Source organism: Microtus ochrogaster, linkage group LG2, assembly GCF_000317375.1.
Source record: "Microtus ochrogaster isolate Prairie Vole_2 linkage group LG2, MicOch1.0, whole genome shotgun sequence".
Lineage (NCBI taxonomy): Eukaryota > Metazoa > Chordata > Mammalia > Rodentia > Cricetidae > Microtus > Microtus ochrogaster.
The window spans coordinates 23,218,724-23,239,553 of NC_022028.1; the positions used below are offsets into that span (position 1 = coordinate 23,218,724).

The window sequence follows — 20,830 nt, forward strand, 5'->3', positions numbered from 1 at the left end:
TTTAGAAATAATGAAAAATCATTTTGACTAAAAACATGTTGGAATATATCGAACAATTAAATATAACAACAATGAAAACTCACATGGCTCTAAAACACCATTAGCATCTTTCTCTTTATGCCTCCCTTTCAACAGTTATAAAAGATTATCATCACATAATCTTGGAACTTTCTTTGTTCCACGCCCACAAAAGAAAAAAGTCAAACCTTTTGTCAAAAACAACTAAAACTCCAAACCAGGTCTAAACTAGACTCTAGCTTAGTAATGCCTGTCACAGAACAGCTTCCTATCAGAGCTGGAAACAAATTTTAAGCACACAAATTATAAACAGTCTACGTAGACGTGAGAACAATCTCACTACATTTACCACTCTAGTACAACGGTTATGTCACTGTTTAATTTTTAAAAATGTATTATGAAGTAAGCTTTGAGAAATTCATAATTATCCCTACCAAACAACTTCATTCTCACAGGAGATTAGGCATGGAATATAAAATGTTATATTCATACAGTTCAAAACTTAAACAATATATTGTCTACATGAGGAAGGAATACTTGGAATCCCAGTTCTGACAGCATCCCAGTTCTGATAACATTTTCAGTTATCCACAATTCAATCTAATATAAGTTTTCTGTCATACTTACTGTAACTTACATAACCTGACATTTTTTATAGTAAAAAGTTTGTAATGATTAGAATACCAATGAAAACATCAGAATAAAATCATCAAATATAACTGTTTTGAAGAAAACAATTTTAGTATCTACCTGTGTCAGTTACAACAAGGGAAGACCTGCCTGTTTTCATTTTTTTTAACTTTTCCCTTCCTGGAAAGATACCACTACTTTGTCTTTGTAGGGTATTGACAAACTCAGTCAATTCACACTTCCATGTTGAGATGTGATGCAGTCTTGAACGAGAATAGAAATCTGAGATAAAATTGCAGTCTGATGGTTTCGATGGCACTGAAGGCGCTACCTTACTAAGAGTCAGAACAGAAGAAGTGCTTTTTGTGCTTGAAGGCCCCTGAACAGTGGAGTGGTGAGCACCATTGACTTTAGTGTTACTGTGCAAAGAAGGTGAGAGGGAATTAGTTCTGTGTGGACTCCGCAAAGCATCTGTATTTCTGGTGCTCTGCTGCAACTGCTGTACTGTACAGTCTCTGAAGTCAGTGCTGTTCTTCTCTGCCCTCTTCTCCTCCTGGGCAGAATCTAAAGAAAGCCTGCTAGCAACACTATTGCCCACAGGCACCAAGCTATCCTGTGTCTTTAAGGCACCATTAGAGCTATGAGCATGTCCATTAAAAATGGCAGAGGTGTCTCTGGGATGCGATATTCCATTTTGTTTCCTTCCTGAAAATGTCTGTTCCAGATCCACAAAACTAAAACCATCATCTGCATCTTCTTCATTCCAACTGTTCAGTCCATTTGCTTTCACTTCATTTTCTGTCTCAATCTTCTTAATTATGTGATTTCTAAAGTATAAGAATAATTAAAGTTAATATATCTGACTCAAAAGCTTAAAATACAAATTCTTTGTGATTTACTGTTTCCCCCTTAAATACTAAAAAGTTAAACCATTAAACATTATATTTTTGTTTGAACAAAGAATAATTCCTGGCCAAACTAAAGAATCAAGATTTTCTTTCTTTCTTCTCTTTTTTGTTACTCAACATTTTTTGAAAATAGGGTCTAAGACACCCATTACTTAAACGCCTTTGACTAAAGTTTATCAAGTACTGACAATTACAGGCACACACAGGCATGTCCACTGGTTCTGTGACTTTTCCCACAGAAACTAACCAGAACCCATCACCTCTGAATCCCAAAACACAGCAGCTATCATTTATAAACTATGTGAACAACATCTACTTTTCATAAAATGAACAAAAGTTTAACCTGAGTTTCTACTCCTAGTTTTACATTGTTTTCATGTAAGCCATGAAAACATTTTACTCTAACACAGTAAAGCCAACATCAGAACATGGGATTAAGTCCTGACCCTAGTCAGCTTCAGTCAGCGTGAGAGATGATATGACCATATGCAACCACAAACTGGTTTGTGTAAGAAACAAGTGTGTGGTAGTAACTCAGTACAATTTTTAACAAGAAAAATGGCAACACTTTAAAAATTGACCAAAAAAAGTATATTTAGATGCCACAGATCTCCAATGGCAATCTAGATCAAATATATTGTCACAGGCTTAACAAATGTAGGATCTATGACATACATTATATTAAATTCATATCCTAGCTACTCTGCATTTTTAAAATAATGTCAATGAAGACAAACATCTAAGCAACAAAACCCAAGACTGGATTTCATCAGTGATGCATCCTTTCAAATGTCTACAGCATTACTCCAATTAGTGTGGACTCCAAGTAATGGGGTAACACACACAACACCATACTAAGGGTCAGATTACCAGTACCACCAGATGTCTTAAGGTCTTCACCCTAACTTTGACTTATTAGTAATGATGGTCTGGTTATATGGAAAAATCACACAAGTTGGATGCAAAAACAGATAAATCCCCACCCATTTCTACTTGTCTCAGGCTCTGGCTGTATCTGTATCGTTCATGGTCTATGGTACCCAATTCTGAGTATATCCAACTCTCATAAAAGGTCAGTGAAAGAAGAACACAAACTGGAAACGAAAGAAAAGCTTTTTTAGAGGAAGCCTGCCCCTTAACATGAGGATAATGCAGGAAGTGAAGAACCGCCTAAATTTATCTAAAATGCAAACTATAGGTAGCCCTTACCAAACTGAGAAGTTAACTAAAGTAATGTAAGTAAAACAAAACAAAAACTGACGGCTAGATTTTCTGCATCAAAACATCGTGACTCTTTACATGCACAATAGTAGTGTATCCAACAAAAAAATGCATATACTACTGGCAAGAAAATATATTGTTAATAACACAAATTTTTTGTGCTGATAACCCAGACAAGACAAACGCACATTTAGAAAACAGTTGTGTAAGAGATATAGTGAAACATATATTTAAGCAACTAAAATTATCTGTACTTGTATTAAGAAGCCAGATCTTAAAGGTAAATTCTAAAACTGTCAACAGAAATAAATTTTAAAAGAAATCTATTTTCTACTTGTATTGAGGTAAGGAAAACAAGATGTGGATTTTCATCATGTTATTGGTGTATTTTCTGCAAGTATTTTGAAGATTCACAGTTTAAAGTGTATTAAAAAAATTGGAGTTCAGTTCTAAATGAATATTAAATAACAAGTGACAAGAACAACAAAAATGACAGAAGGCAGTAATAATGTATCCTCCCAAATTAGATTCCTTTTCTTTTAGAAAAAATTATATCCATCTCCCTAAGCAAGCAATTTAATAGCAAAGGAGAAGACTAGGGATAATGAACCACTTGATGTACAAGTTAGGGCAATACAAGACTTTAACTGTGAAACCAATTAACTCAAGATTACTGCAATTAAAACTTAAATCATTATCTATTTTTTTTTATTATTAAGAAAAAAAAAATTTTCTGCCTCCTCCCAGCCTCCCGCTCCTCCCACTCTCCCCTCCTCCCAACCTATTTTTAAAAACAAATAATAAAGTCTAGATTCACTCTACAGCTATAAACTGAGAATCTATAGCTAATATATTTATATACTTAAAATAACAAATTTTTAATTTTTCAAAAGTAATCTGCAAATGTAAGCATTTTCATTATTTTGCTATGCACACAGAGCATAAGTTGGTGCAGTTAACTGGTTTTTGGGGAAAGTTAACAATATACAAAAAATTGCTTATGAGGAAATACTTATTTTCATAAAAAAAAATCACAAAAAATGAGATGTACTAAGAGAATCTAGTATAATTATAAAAACTTGCAATGTACCTCTGAAACTTTATTACAAAACTAGATAATTTATAGGAAAGACAGCTCTGCACGTATTTTAAGACGATTATTAAAATTGAATTCCCAGCTTTTATAATATTTACTCACTGCTAAATTCGTTTTTTGTTGGTTTTCATATCTACACAAACTTACACCCTGTTGTTGAGATGTTTGGCTATATTGCTTGGACCCGGCACTGATTCCTCAGGCTTGCAAACAGAACTGAAGTTGAGACTCTTTTGTGCACTGGATGGCTTGCTGTATAGCTGATATGGAATGTAGGACAAGAGTCTCCCAGCCTTGATGCTGAAACAAAAAGGCAAACCAATCAGTTTCACAATAGGTGAAAATGAACATCAAGAAGTCAGTGAGTTAAGGGTTTCATTAGCAACAGGTCATGTTTCCTATTTTACTTCTCCTATTTCAGTGGTTTTAATATATATTAGATACATTAGGAGGGCTGACTGAGAAGCCAAGGACAATGGCACTGGGTTTTGATCCTACTGCATGTACTGGCTTTGTGGGAGCCTAGTCTGTTTGGATGCTCACGTTCCTGGATGGAGGGGGGAGGACCTTAGACTTCCCACAGGGCAGGGAACCCTGACTGCTCTTTGGACTGGAAAGGGCAGGGGAAGAGGGAGAGGGGAGGGGGAGGGAAATGGAGGAGGTGGAAATTAAGTGTAAAAAAAAAAAAATTAAAAAAAAAGTAAAAATTAAAATAATTCCAGGACAAAATGAAGAATTTCAATATCAAAATAATGAATAATTTATATTTTATGTGTGTGTGTGTATACCAGAGTTGTAAGAGACAAATTATTTGATATGATCTTTAGGAGGGCAGAAACATGTTTCTACAGCTCAAACACAGTGACTACAATGTTAAGTGAAATCTAGTATTCTAGAGCTGTAGAAACAGCTTGAGAGAAAGAAGCAAACTTTGTGGGAAATAACTAAACTGTGTCAACCAATTTTTAAAATTGACCCAACAACTAAAATACAGGAAATATATCACCCTTATGAGACACTCTACAAATCAAACTAAGTATCTGTACAGCCTATGCCTTTGTGTAATTATACAGGGATATATTTAATAATCCTACTGAATGTACTGCAGATTATATCCAAAATGTTGAAACTACTAAATCACAACAGTAAAGGAAATACAACTATAACATATTTTAAGTTTCACTGAACTAAATGGATTATCAAACTATATAAAAATTGCAAGTTAAAAAATACCAGAACCAAAAATTCTGAAGTTAGACATTTATTACTTTACTCTTTTTTTTCCCCAGGTTTTTTGAGACAGGGTTTCTCTGTGTAAAAGTCCTGGTTGCCCTGGAACTCACTTTGTAGAGCAGGCTGGCCTCAAATTCAGGCCTGCATCTGCCGCCCAAGTGTTGGGATTAAAGGTGTGCACCACCACCACATGGCTATTATTTTATTCTTTATCAAATCAACTTCCCCTTTTATAATTTATGGTCTTAATTGCCAAACTATGGATTTACCCACTTATAGTTTTCTTTATGAACACTCACCTACTCCCGCATCCTCAAGCACAGGTACTTAAATGGAATCCTTATAACCCTCTACCCTTTTCATCATGGGTGATGAGAAAGGGATAGCACAAAATCACACCCATGTATACGAGTAGGGAGTGGGGTCAGTCTTAAGTGCTAGCCACAAGAGTATGAGGACTTACTTGAGTTTGGATCTCAAGCACTCACATAAAAAGTCCACTGTATAATCCTGGCTCTAGGAAGGCAGAGGCAGGAGGATTTCTGAATCTTTTTATCAGCCAGTCTAGCTGAAATGGCACCCAGGTTCAATGAGAGACCCTGTCTTTAAAATATAAAACAAAACAAAACAAACAAAAAAAAGGGCGCCTTTCTTCTAATGTTTCTGACCTAACATCAACTTTTCAGCCTTTTACATACGCACAAACATATGAACATGTACATTTACAGGCAACACAATGTTTTTCATATTTTTCTCAAAGATTAATCAATTAATCTAATATTTACTGTTTTCTGCTTCACTTAAACACAAGTATTATAAACTATTCTTACCAAAAGAAAAAAGGGAGGAGATTCTAAATATTAAGATCAGAGAAGAGGTTATGTATTCTTCACTTTAACAGAAAATGCTACTACATGTTTCCTTACAACAGTGCTTTCCATGTCATTTGACAGTAAATTCTGGTCCTCAGTTAAACAAACCTGACCATTCCTGATCTCCATGTTCAGGAGTATTAGCTTTTTTTTTTCCTACTTAGCACAGACTAGCCTAGAACTCAAAGCCATCCTGCCTCTCTGAGTGCTGGAATTTTAAGTACAAGATATCAGGTCCACCTTTAATGAGCCTTGATTCCTGTTTTGCCTTCCATGTAGTCTGGGTAAAATTTTCTCTCAAAGTAAACTGTGTCTCAAGTTTTCTGAATCATTGTGTGTGTGTGTGTGTGTGTGTGCGTGTGTGTGTGTGTGTGTGTGGTTTTCAAGTCAGGGTTTCTCTGTGTATCATTGGAGCCTGGTCACTCTATAGATCAGGCTGGCCTCAAACTCACAGAGATCCACCTGCCTCTGCTTCCTGAGTGCTGGGATTCTAGACGTGCACCACCACCGCCTGGCTCATATCCTTATCAACTGCCAATAATTTAAAATAAGCCGTTACAAGCAAATTTAAAAATTTTTTCAAAACTTAAAATAAAAAATATTCCCTGCATCTGTAACAGCGCTTTATTTGCATGCAAGAATTCTACAAATCAAATGTTGTATAGATCTAGTCAATGTTTGTAGTAATGCTCTATCAGAAAACTATCAATGAACACCTGCAAAGTCATTCAGGTATGAACATTCCTTTTTCAAAAGGAGACTTCAGATAACAAAGGGTCTAAGTATGTGCCAAGAAAATAACTACTCATTACCTGACCATTAAGCAATCTCTCTCTCTCTCTCTCCCCCTCTCTTTAAATGAGAGAAGATTTCTCTGTGTAGCTCTGTAGACCAGGCTGGCCGCAAACTCACACAGATACACCTGTCACTGAAGAACTGGGATTAAAGGCATGCGCCGCCACCACCTGGCTCATTAAGAATCCTTATATATCCAAAACTGAAATCCAGTGCTGTGGGATAATGCTCTTGTACACTGTTAAGATTTGTCATTCTTATTGATTTAATAAAACGCTGACTGGCAAGTAGCCAGTCAGGAAGTATAGGCAGGACAACCAGAACAGGAGAATTCTAGGAAGAGGAAAGGCACCAGACAGATGCAAAGGAAGCAAGAAAAGATACTAAGCCACAGTTAAAAATTATGGGCTAATTTCAGTTGTAAGAGCTAGTTAGGAATAATCATGAGCAACAGGCCAAACAGTTTATAATTAATATAAACCTCTGTGTGTTTATTTGGGCTGGGGGACTGGGCAGGACAGAAACTTCTGTCTACAATCCACTTTGCAAACCCTCAATTACCTAAACTTTCCAGTTACACATCAAGATATCACAAGCTTTGAAAAGAACAATATAGGTTCTTTGTCCTATATATAGCACACATTGTTTTCTTCATTCTTTATGCTATGAAGAGAACATATATTTTACTTATTTATTTATTCACATTTCATGTGTATGAATGCTCTGCCTGCATGTGTCTGCACTGTATGTATTCTTGGTGCTCATGGAGGCCAGAAGAGCGTGCCAAATGCCTTGAACTGGAATTACAGTTATGAGAGCAGCCAGTACCCTTACAGTTCACCCTCCAGCCCAAGAGCACAATTTCTAATAGGGTACCACCTAGAAATGGTTGATAGACACCCTGAAACTCTGGTGTTAATCTAGCAAAAATAATCTCAGAATAATGTTGTAGTGATGCAAAATAATGTACATCAAGATTAAATATGGAATACACACTTAGATTTATATTGACTACAGTTACAAGCCCAAGTTTTAATCCATGTCAAGCATAAAATCTACATTATGATTATAAGCACATTTATAAAAAAGTTAATATAGTACTGCTTGAGGATTTAGGAGGAAAAAAGGATAAACCTTGGGACTCAGTCTTGCTAAGAAACTGCAGTGAGTTGGCATAAACTTCAAATAAAACAACACTTTCATCTATCCCCATTCAGACAGACACAAACAATGTATGAACTTAACCACAGGAGACTGATTCCCATGGTAGAAAGTAGAATACGAAGATTCTAGCATAGAGAACCAAAATCAATCAGTAAAACACAGGACAAACTTTTTTAATTGTGCTCCCATGCACATGTCAGGGTAGATGGACCAGTAGGATATGTCATAAAAACATCTCTAAACTACGTTTCAAAGTTCACATTAAGTTTGTCTCATGGAAACAGCAAGACAAATATTTCAGTGAAAAATCGAATACTTTAATGTACACAGACTTCTCATTAAAGGACTCCCCTGTCTCTTGGAAGTCAAGGCATTATAATCACGTCTGTATTAGCTCAGGTTTAATGACACACTTAGGGGATTCTAATGAAAGCAACACTCGAAACACTTTTACAACTGCTCAAAGTTAAAGAGAAAATCCAACTATAGAAATAATATGTACCAGCCATTAAATGACAAATATATGTAACAAAAAATCTCATTTATATGCTGCTGAGATCAACATGTCTACAAGTAGTGTACAAAAATAAAAGTTCTGTAAAATTTAACCAAATCTATTTCATGCTATGATGACATACATTTGGGATTTGCTGTATATAGTAAGATTGATGCACCCACACATAAGATACATGTGAAAAATAATCGAGTTACACCGAGTCTACTCTTCTATTCCAAGCCCAGATAAATGGTATGGTGTAGATTAGACACACACAGGAGTCAGAAAATCTGATTTCTAAATCTAGCTCTTTCTTGGGTTACTGATTTTACCTTCTTATCCAAAAATGAGACCAACAGGCCATCTAGGTTACTTATAGTCATTTAAAAAGATGATTGAGCACTAATTCCGAACCTTAATAAAACCCTGTTTTAAAATGTGTAACATCCCAGCTGCTTTACCTATTGTGCTATCTTCTTAGCTGTATTCAGCAAGGGCTGATGAAAAGAAAATAACTATAATAATGAAAAATATCACTGTAAGCAGAAAAAGCCCCACTCAGCAAGAGCTCTTTCATCCCTGTTTCTCTTACTGTCAAGTTTCCCTTCATCTTTTGAAATGAAAGTGTTACAAACTCAGATTCAAAATCTAGCCAGGGAGGAAAATCAGAACTGCCTGTGACAACTCATTTCTTCTCTGGAGTGAGGCTAATTTCTTACTCTGATTTAGTACTATAAGGAGACACATGGCTAAAAGTTACGATTTTCAATCCCACAGAATAGGACACAAAACAAGAAGGAATGAGTGGGATGGTCTAGGGATAGGCCTTCATATTTAATTTCCCCAAAATTTTCAGACCTCTTAATCTGCTAGATATGGCTCACTTTCTAGAAGTTAAGTGTTTTTGAACTTTTAGAATTTAAATACTGTTATAACAGGTTACAGAATATAGGTTAATGACAAAAGCTTCACATAACCACAACAGATACATATATAACATCAAGTTTTTTATATGTTTGTTAGAGAGTTGTGTGTGTGTGTACATGTGTGTAGTTATAAGTGTGTGTCTGTGTGTCAAAGAACAACTTGCAGGAGTCAGTTCTTGCCTTCTACCACGTAAATCCATTGGGACCAAACTTAGATGCTCGGCCTTTATCTGCTGAGCCAACTCTTTGGCACCCACATTCTTTTACAAAAGAGGAAGCAAAGGTTTCAAATAAAGGTATAAAGTTTCTAAATCCAGATTATATGGATAGAGAATTATTACATTTAAAAATGAACCGAAACTTATGCCCAGAGGCCAAGGATAGCTTTTTCTACTATCAAGGTGCCTCCCTCTCTCTCCTCTCTCTCTCTCTCTGCTTTTCAAAACAGGGTTTCTTTGTGTTGTAATAGTACTATATACTACTTAGTTTGCTTTCTATTGCTGTTAGAAACACAATAACCAAAAGCAATTTGGGGAGGAGGGAGTTATTTCACCTTATTTCCATCATGAAGTGAAGTCAGGGCAGGAATTCAAGACAGAAACTGGAGGCAGGAATTGAAGCAGAGGCCATGCAAAAACGTTTCTTGCTTTGTTACATATGCCAGGACCACTTCCCAGGAACTGCACAGTTCACACTAGACTATGTTCCATTTGCCTATTGCCAATCTGATGGGGAAAATATCTGAACTGAGGTTCCCTGTTCCCAAATGTCTAGCCTGTGTAAAGTTAACAAAAATTAACCGACATAAATACACAATAAAAAAAGATGCTCTCTGTATGGAACTGACTGTAAAGTCTCTCCTAATAGAAAGAAAGCTTCATGAGGGAGTGAAGGATTTTTGTTAACTAGTACTTCCCAGGTACAAAGAATTCTGCCTTAACACCTAAGTACATAAATATTTGTTGAACAGATCAAGTCCTGCTCATAGTTGCTTCCTGAGGCTTGTTTGTATTATCTCCCCTGCTTTGACTTCTGATGCTGCAACACATGAGGCTACATTTTTGTATCTGAAATGCCCTCCAAGAATTACCTTGTGTTTAGACTTAGTCAGCAGATACATGTTATTCAAAGGTAGAACCTTTAAGAGGTAGGGCCAGTTTTCCAACAGAAATAATAAGCACTATAATTTTTAAGGAACTCAATTGACTAAACTAAAATTTAACCAACAATTAAACTTACCTTTCCACAATCCATTCTGGTCGAATTACTTTTTCCCCCTTTAATTCTTTAATTTTGGCATTAGGAAGGTTTGTAGCAATGATGTGTGTTGTTTTGGATCTAGAATAATATACATGGTATTGACCTCCATGCAACATCATTAGATTTCTCAATTCCTCAGCAGAAGGATCTGTTAAAGAATAAGTATTAAAATACATTAATACTTTAATGTACAAGGTGGCAGAATGTTAGGTTGAATAATCCCTTAAACAGGACAGCTTATAGAACATAACTAGTTCACTTTCTCCTTGGCTATGCTGGGAGATAAAATAACAGAATGATTGATAAAGCTATGCTGCCTTGCACATTATTTTCTCCTGTCTGCAAGAGACACCAAAACAAAAACATCTACTCTTAAGAGACATCTAGAAGAGCAAACAAGTGCCTCAAACAAGAATCAAATACTAATAAGGCAAATGTTTAAAACATTTAACAGTTTTTATAATGAGATTTCATGTTTTTAGAAATTAACTAGCACCACCACTCTCTGTCTTCTCTACCCTGGGGGCAGCTCTCTTGCCTTGACCCTCCAAACTGAAGTCTCTGATACTGTGAGTTAAAATACCTTTTCCCTATCTCTTTAAGTTGTTTTTATCATGACTCTGTTGTATAAGCCCAAGAAATTCTAAGAAGCCAACTCAAGCCTGAGCTCTACATGAAGTCAGATAAACAAGCTTAAGTCTGGTACAATACATGTAATAAACACAGGTAAAGCTGGAATAGGGATCAGCAGCCGGAAGGCAGTCAGAGAAGGATTCCTTAAGGAATAACACTTTGAAGGGATGAGCACATCAAGAGAGAAAGTAAAAGGAACAGAAAACCAAAGGTTCCAGGGTGCTCTCTAGTCTACCAATTCACAAAATGGGCTTTCCTGAAAGAAAAGATATGAAACTCATGTTTCAAACAAAGTATTTCTAGCAATAAGAACGTACACTTAAATACCAAAGAGTGGCTTAGAGAAAGGAAAACTGATTTAACCTGGGTCTTTATGGAAGCTCCCAAAACCAATTCACAGAAAACGGAGTGAAGGAAATTTTCATCAGAGGCTAAGAACAAAAACAAAACTTTACAAATACAAAGACAGATTCATAAAAGCTGAGTCAGATTTATCAACATATTGACAAAGATTATAAAATTTAAGAGCAAGAATCCAAGTAAGACTACCACACCTTTAATCATCACTCAAAGGCTTCCTATGGCATTTTCCCTTTGTTCACACCTAACTCACAGATCATCTGTTGCAAAACCCAACCATCTTTCCAAACATATTTCCTAGTATTCAAAGAGAGTCTAAAGTATATTTTTTTCAATCAACTAAAATAAAGTGAATTGGGGGAGAAGATTCACTGGCTAGAAAACACAGAGAAGACGTCAATTCTACCAACTCATCTACAGGTCTAACAATGGTTATTATCCTAGCCCTAGCAAGGTATTTTGTACACATTAAATTCTATTTGGCATCAAGCCTGACAATCTGAATCTGACTACAGAGATGCATGCGATAAACTGAAGAACAACTGATTTCTAAAAATTGTCCTCTGACCTCTACAAGCAACCTCCAAACAAGTAAACATAAAATTTAGAAAAAAAGCAAATTTTTTTTTGTTTTTTTTTTTGGTTTTTCGAGACAGGTTTTCTCTGTGCTGCTTTGGAGCCTGTCCTAGAAAATTAGCTAATGTAGACCAGGCTAGTCTTGAACTCACAAGAGATCCTCCTGCCTCTGCCTCCCGAGTACGGGAATTAAAGGCGTGCGCCACCACCGTCTGGCTTAGAAGTTTTTTAAAAAAAAAAGTTTAAAAAGTGGTTAAATTCAAACTTACTATTAAAATTATATTGACCCAGCAAAACAATGTCAAGATGAAAAACAAAAAACCCTGAGAAATTAGCAAACCACAAGCACCTAGAATATGTTTTCAAAAAATCAATAACACCATGGAGGGAGGGAGCTCTTTAAAAAAATGAAAAAATGTGCTGGGCATGATGATGCACAACTTTAATCCCACCACTCAGGAAGCTGAGCAGGCAGAACTCTATGAGTTCAAGGCCAGCCCGATCTGCAGAGCAAGTTACAGGACAATCAGAGCTTTGGAGAAACTCTGTTTCAAAAAAAAACAAAAAAAAAAAAAAAAAAAGAAAGAAAGAAAATGCTACTACTCCAAAATTGACATGAAGATGGTTTAGGAAAGTTAAAAAAAATAATAATAATAAATAAAAATAAAAAAATAGTGAACCAATAAAAGACTGACCAATACTAGTAAACTACATAGTCTGAATATGAAATGTACTCCCCGAAGAGCTGTGCACTAGGAACTCGGTAGCTAGTTGGTAGGACTACTTATGGAGACTGGAAACTTTATGAGATAGGAGAGTATTCCGGGAATACTGGGGAAAGGCACCATGTCCTTCCTATTTCTTCTCTTTGTTTCCTGAACTCCACAGGGAACAGCTTTTCTCTCCCAAGCCACCCTACCGTCATGGTTCTCCCCAAACTTCTAAGTCCATGAACCAACAAACATCTTTCCTCCTTAAAACTGTTCCTTTCTAGAATTAAGTCTTATCCATGAAAGTCTAACACAATAACCACAAAGAGAATGCAAATTAAAACCACAATGAGAGCTACAGCGACAGTTCAGTTTAATAATGTACTTGCAATGAAAAGGATCTATCTAAGTTCCATTTCTGGAACCCATAGGGAAAAAAAAGGCAGCCAGTCCAGGTGGCATGCATTTATAACTCAAGCACTAGGGAGACAGCTTGGGCTCTTTGGCCAACCAGCCTTGTTATTTAGCTAGCAAATTAGAGAGTAAGACAATTCCTTAAAAAGCTCTTATGGAATAGCTGAGATTGTCGTCTGACCATGATATACCAGAACACATCTTGAAAAACATATCAACAAAATTAATAAAAACCAAGGACAGTGAGGATTTGAACAACTGGGTTAACACTTTATCAATAAAGCTTACAATTACAACCAGCATGCTATGCCCTCACTAAGCCAAGCAAACATGTCAACTGACTAATACTTAATTTTAACTCAGCAAACTTCTCCTGAAATGGTTAGGTTCAGTCACCACTCTGGCAACAGTACAATACAATAGTTAGGAAAATTTAGCTGTTACTTTTATATAACAGTGAACTATGCTAAGGTTTAATGAGTGCTAATATTCAGATACATTAAGAGCCATAACCCCAGAGGAACAATGTGAAATCATCTAAACCAGTATGAAGACAATCAGACAATTGATGTGGGATTTCCCTCTGTATGCTGTGATTACTGTTAATGAATAAAGAACTGCTTTGAGCCTATGGCAGGGAAGAACAGAACTTAGTTAGGTGGGGAAAACTAAGCTGAATGCTGGGAGGAAGAAGGGCGGAGTCAGATAGACACCATGGAGTCACCAGTAAAAATAGACATGCTGAAACTCTGCTGGTAGGCCACGACCTCATGGTGATGCACAGATTAATGGAGATGGGTTAAATTAAGATGTGAGAGTTAGCCAATTAAGAAGCTAGAGCTAATGGGCCAAGCAGTGAATTGGCAGTTTCTGTGTGATTATTTCAGGTCTAAGCTAGCTGGGCAGCCGGGACGAACAAGCGGGCCCTCCACAGACAGACAATCGAACAAAAGTGATGTATAAACAGAGACCCTCAACTATAAACAGGTATCAGGCAGCTGAGAAGCAGGTTAAAAAAATAATACTGACATTATTAAGAACTATTCACTGCAAGAGGAAAAACATACACAAAAAGTGACCATAAAAAGACTCAGAGAATTAAGAAAATTTTGGGGAGAATGACCAATGACAAAGGACAAGTGCTAACTGATCAAATACCTAGGTTGGATAAATGAAACCCCAGGAAGAGGTTACTTCATGTCAAAAGAAAGGAAAATAAAATAATTAATTTGGGGGAAAAAAACAAAACTTGATGGGACAGATATACTACATGTCCAAAAGTGGGTGCATAGCTAAGTCTTGAAATGGGAAGTTCACAGCTAAAACTGTATAAAAAGTAACTAGAATTTCAAGTCATCTTCTCCAAATTACAAACAAGAAACTACTCATCCATTCCAGACATTAGATTCAGTAAGAGCAAAGAGACTGGTAGAAGAGACAGCAACAACAACGAAAGGGTAAGTGAATATCATTTCTAAACTGAGAATTATGGCCTTTTCCTTACCTTCTTTGCCAACTAAAATGTTCTGTTACGTGTATACCCTTTTACAGACAAATAAGATCAGATTCTTTCCCTGGGAAATCACATACACACACCCTAAAGGACTTCAGGGCCAACACTGATCTTGAGACCCTGCATGAAAGCCCCTAGAGGCCATTTCATCAAACTATAAATATGAAGCCTAGGTTGCAGTCAGTCTAAGGTGTTGGAGGTCCCGAAGCTGTGAGACATCTGCCAGGGAGAGTTACATACAAGGAGTGGAACCAGGCTATGAGAGAGATATTTTACAGACGAAAGAGGTGGAGGGTGGATTCATCGAACTCTTTTGATATCAAATATGAAGCTAGAGTAGTTGTTTTCAACCTTCCTAATGCTGTGACCCTTTAATACAGTTCCTCAGGTTGTGGTGACGCCCAATCATAAAGTTAATTTCGTTGCTACTTTGTAACTAATTTTGATACTGTTATGAAACGTAGTGTAAATATCTGCTTTCTGATGGTCATAGGTGACCCTGTAAAAGGGTCTTGACCCACAGGGTGGGAACTGCCAAGGCAGAGGTTTCGTGTTTATCCTACTGTGTCAGTCTTGTTTGGTGCAGCATTTCTTTACTATGCTCCCATTCCTCTTTGTAGGAATATTCTGTGCCACTGTATGTTGAAAGTGATCTGCTTTTAGAATTCATGGGGTATTACTGAGTCTGTGGAACACTATAGAGGCTTTCGAAGTTGGATTAAATGAACTTTGCATTACTATAGTGACCACTAATCTTTGATGGGCAGGAATGGAATATAGTGGTTTGCATGAGAAAATCTCCCATAGGCTCAAATACCTGAACACTTGTGGTTAGGTTACAGAGTACACCTTGCTGAGGGCAGGCTCTGAGAGTATGCAGACTAGTCCTAATTCTAGTTCAAGCTCTTTGCTTCATGTGTGAGGTTGAAAATGTGATCTCTCAGCTTCTTGCTTCTGCTATTGTGCCTCAACCCTCTGGAAACAAGCAAAAATAAACTCTTTCTTCCATAAGTAGCTTTGGTCATGGTATTTTACTAGAACAAAAGAAAAATAAACATACATATGATAAATAATTGAATAGAAGTTAAAAAAAATCTCAATCCTAAAAGGTTCATGATAAAACTGGGTACCAAAAAAGTAAAAAATAACTCAACCTGTGTATCCATTGACATAGATGGCAACTCCACTAAATATTGCAGATGGTGTCCCATCCTTCTTCTGTTTAGCAGCATCTGACCGGAACTGTTCCTCCAGCTTCTGGACTTTGGCAGCCATGTACCCACCCTACAACAAGAAAAGGCACACCAGTCAACAACAGTTACACCTCCCTCCCACAAACTTGTAACTTAAAAAAAAAAATGCGCCATGACATGTTTATGAACACAGTCTCATTTTTTTAACCTTAAAATAATTTGCTTGACTGTTCTGATTATGTCTTTAAAGTAAAGCTATAGGTGACAGTTTATAGTAGTACAGTTTGTCCAAACTGCAAATGACTTGTTTTTACTGTTTATTAAAATTGTACATGCTCACTATAATTGTTTTTCAGAAAATAAATATAAAAAGAAAATTAAAACTATTGTAACCCCATTTACTAACATTTTGGAAGGCTAATCTCAAGCCTTCTTTCTATGTCTCACAACACTAAATTAGAATCATATGCAATATTCCTTTATTACCCACTAATTCAATCAAGGCTACCATCCCAGGTTAAAACATACAAAGCTAAGTAATAACTACAGTGTTTTACTATATACAGATAATTGACAACACCCTACTTACTGGATACTTATATATTTTTCCTGTTTCTCAGTATTATTAGCATTAATGAGATAAACTGTAATAAATTGCTGTGTGCAAGAATATTTACTTCCTAAGGTCAAAATTCTTGACAGTAAAATGAAGTTTAAAGGTTAATCAACAGTGTTAAGGTTTTCAATACATTATAGAAAACAGTTGGTATAAAAATCACAAGTTATACTGTAAGCCATATAATAAACTAAAAGGAACAAAAATTATCTAAACATTTAAATATTTTTAAACACACCCATTTTTCCCAGCCATCATTTTCAGCTCGCTTCCTCCATCCACCTCGCCTCATGGTGGAGCTTCTGTATTGGGGAGAAAAAAAAAGTCAATTTTATTCCGTAATGTACTCTTCATTGGTATTTTATCAAGGAAAATAGGAAATTTAAAAATTTGAATGTCTAATTAGTGCAAGACAAAAGTATAACAAATGCCAAGTAAGCTTTTTCAAAATCATTTTCAGATTGCTAAGTGAAATTTGCCCATAAAACATCCCCTTTACAGGTTTAAACACTTTTCCACTGTGCGTGAAGGGTAGTTGGGAGAAAGATCTAGGCACACTCAATACAACTAACACAACTCCACTTACTTGTTACCACTAATTAGTTCAACAAGCTACTATTTCCTCTTTCATCTGTCCTATAATGGCTCTTAAATTGTGTCATACTAGACATTCAAGAATGCATACACAGCTTAACAAATCTGTCCTACAAAATGCCCAAGAAGTTCATTAAAAGAAAACATCATAGGGGAATGATTATGCTGAAAACAAATTAAAATAATTCATTTTATGTCCATTGGTGTTTTGCTTGCATATATAACTGTGGGAGGGTGCCACAAGCCCTGAACTGGAGTTACAGACAGGTGCAAGCTGCCATGTGGGTACTGGGAATTGAACCCTGGTTCCCTGGAAGAGCAGACAATACTCTCAACCACTAAGCCATCTCTGCAAGCCCCCAATCTGGTATTCTCAAGGCAGCACTTAGTCAACCGTACCATAAACCACCAAGATTATCAAATGATGTCTTGTCCCGAGCTTCAGGACAGTTAAGTCATTCTTAAGTCAAAAGAGACACTAAGTGAATCCTTATAAAGTCAAATTCTTCTAGTTACAAGTTGGGCTATAGTCAGGCAGTGGGAGGCAGAGGCAGGTGTATTTCTGTGAGTTTGAGGCCAACATGCTCTACAGAGCTACTTTTAAGACAGCCAAGGCTGTTATACTCTGTCTCAAAAAATCAGAAAAAGCAAACCAAACCAAAAACCAAGTTGGGTTATCACTGTATTTTATTTTTCATAAATTAATACTTATGATTTTTTCTTTAATTACAAAAATTATTATGTGAAGCCATATGTACACTATCAAAGTCAAATTAGTTTTTGTATGATTTATAAGAATCATTAACACTTAAAACATATTTTAGCCACACAGATTAGCAGATACTTTGTTTCAAATACTCCTAGTTCTTGAAACATCCTATGATTTGGTTTCTTTTGCGGACATTTTTATTAATAACATATTGTACACATAAAAAAATGACTAAAAGATATCCAGAAAGTGTCAGCTAAGTTCGAGTAGTGAGATAAACAATTTAAATGTTTCAGGAGCATATGCAAAGTGCCCCGAGCATAAATCACTAATTCTGCAGACAGAAGAATTTTGCTTTTAAAGTTTAAGCTCTAGGTTGGTGCATGGGTGTTCAATGATGTATTCATTACCAAGCCCAGAAATGACATCTTTCTCTTAAATGTTAACTCCCCGTAAGTAGCTGACTTTGCCAGTTCTAAAGATTTCACCACCTAAGAGTCAAAAAAAAGTAATACAAAATTCCTGGTGTCAAATTCTGAATCAATACATGTGTTTTTATAAGCAAATAACTTGGGAATTCTGGCTACTATATGCTAACATGTATAGTCACAATAATTAAATGTGACTACTTGCAATCACCTGAAAGAGTATAGCCCATATGCTAGATATTTGAACACTTAGTCCCCAGCTGGTGTTGCTATTTGGGAGGGCTAAACAGGTGTGGCCTTGCTGGAGGAATTATGTCTCTAGAGGTAAGCTTTGTGAGGTTAAAGACTGTAGGAAAACAATTGAGAAAAAGTCAAATTTACAGTTTGCTTTCTCTGCCTCATGCTTTGTGGTTCAAGATGTGAGTTCTCAGCATGCTGCTCCAGCTGCCATTCTTCCAATCACGATGGACATAATAATTATCCTTCTGGAATTCTAAGCCCAAATAAAGTCTTTTGTAAATTGTCTTGGTCATGGTGTTTTATCCCAACAGAAAAGTAACTAATGCACTATTTCCCTGCTAAATGAAAGTAAACCAAATAATAAATATATCTTTAAATTTAAAGCCGGGTGTGGTGGTACACACTTAAAATTTCAGGAACTGGGAGGTGAAAAGAGGATCAGGAGCTCAAGGTCAGTTTCAGTAATATAATGAATATAGTCCAGCCTGGACTACAGATATCCAATCTCAGTTTTTAAAAAAAAATCACTAATTCATTTGATCACTTATTTAAGAGTACCTTATGACTAACCAAGGCTTCTGCTGTGAAAAGTCAGTAAGAAAATCCTTACTGGTGATCTAAACAAAGAGAAGGCAGACAAGCATGAAGCTGAGATAGATGCTCAGACTGTGGATATGGGTGGATAAGTAGTGCAGCACCTGCCTGGCCTTCAAGAGACTGTGGGTTTGGGCTTAGTACTGAAGAAAAAAATATACCAAACCAATCAAAACTCACAAGAGATGAAGAGTAAACAATACTACATTTTCTAAAGAAAATTGCCCAAAGGCAAGGAAGCCTACCAAATAGTGGAAATTAGTCAAGAATCAGAAAAGAAAAATTTACAAAGATCTGCTACTTCTCCAAAAACGGAATTCTTTCCCCTATGAGACCATCTGTCAACTCCAGAGTGGCTGAGGAGTGGGCCATGTTTTTAACCAATACCATACTACAATAATGAGAACTAGATTCTAAGAGTCTAGTTCACATTACTGATCTCTACATTTGGGGTTACAATCTCAGAAATAAAAACAAACTAGAAGTAAACAGATCAAACTTTCCAGAAACTAACTGACACTGCATATTACTTTATCTGTGAAGGGATCAGGTAACCCAGATAGAAGCACCTGGCAGGAGCAACTATAATCCACTATGATAGCACTTTTGTTTGTCTCTACAACCAATTATGAATATGACTGCAACACAAAGAAATAAACCACACATATGAGAACCAACAAAATAACAAAAATCTTAATGAGTGCTGTCTTTAAACTTTTCAATAACCATGCTATGTTCAAGGAAACAAAACAAAGGAGGTTATGAAAGTTTTTAACCTTAAAACAATTGTAGACATGGTGGATCATGCCTATAGTTCAGGAAACTGAGACAGGAGGATAGTCAAAAGTTCAATGCCAGCTTGGACTGCATAGAAGTTCCAGGCTCCAGGCTAGCCTGGGATACAGAACAGGAAATTATCTTCTATACGGTAGGGGAGAACAAAGTAAGGGAATAGTAGTTCTGTAATGAAATCCAAGGTGAAGATTTCCAGCAGCGTGGACATCCTCAAACAGATAAGAACAGGTGGCATTGCCACTTGATAGCCTCTACTATAAGGCATAAAGGCATATGATGGGATCAAACGATTGTGCGTTTATTAACATTTCAATTGATATTCATTATCCTAGTCAGGGTTATTATCTCTGATGAAACATTACGACCAGTAGCAAATTGGGAAGGAAAGCGTTTATTTGGCTTACACTTCCACTTTGTAGTCCATCACTGAAGGATGGTGATACAGAAACTCAAATAGAGCAGGAACTGATGGCAGGAACAGTGAGAGAGTACGGCTTACTGGCTTGCTCAGCCTGCTTTCTTAGAGGACCCAGGACCACCTGCCCAGGGATGGGATCACCCACAATGAGCTGGGCCCTCTTACATCAATCATTAATTTAAAAAAATACCGTACAGACTAATGTACAGTCTGATCCTATAGAGGCATTTTCTCAATCAAGGTTCCTGCATCTCTGATGACTGTACCTCATGTCACGCTGACAGAAAACTGGCCAGCACACTCATAATATACTTCATATTTCACTGAGACTAATAAAAATCTTGTTTCACATACTCAAATATTATAATGGAAATATAAAAAACTGCCATTAATTGTACAATTGATTGATTGGGTAGTC

General features: G+C 36.4%; 1 protein-coding gene across 2 annotated transcripts in view; it reads right to left on the minus strand.

Annotated features, from left to right (window-relative positions):
* Positions 1-20,830, minus strand: part of Rev1 (REV1, DNA directed polymerase) — a 70,463-nt gene that overhangs the window by 32,299 nt on the left and 17,334 nt on the right. For both annotated transcript variants that reach the window (XM_005359957.2, XM_005359956.2), the window contains exons 2-6: positions 16,873-16,936; positions 15,980-16,109; positions 10,599-10,767; positions 4,021-4,173; positions 769-1,475 (exon numbers count right to left, since the gene is read on the minus strand). In XM_005359957.2, the coding sequence (XP_005360014.1) occupies positions 769-1,475; positions 4,021-4,173; positions 10,599-10,767; positions 15,980-16,109; positions 16,873-16,926 (1,213 nt within the window). In that variant the 5' untranslated portion in view covers positions 16,927-16,936. The remainder of the gene's footprint in view (positions 1-768; positions 1,476-4,020; positions 4,174-10,598; positions 10,768-15,979; positions 16,110-16,872; positions 16,937-20,830) is intronic.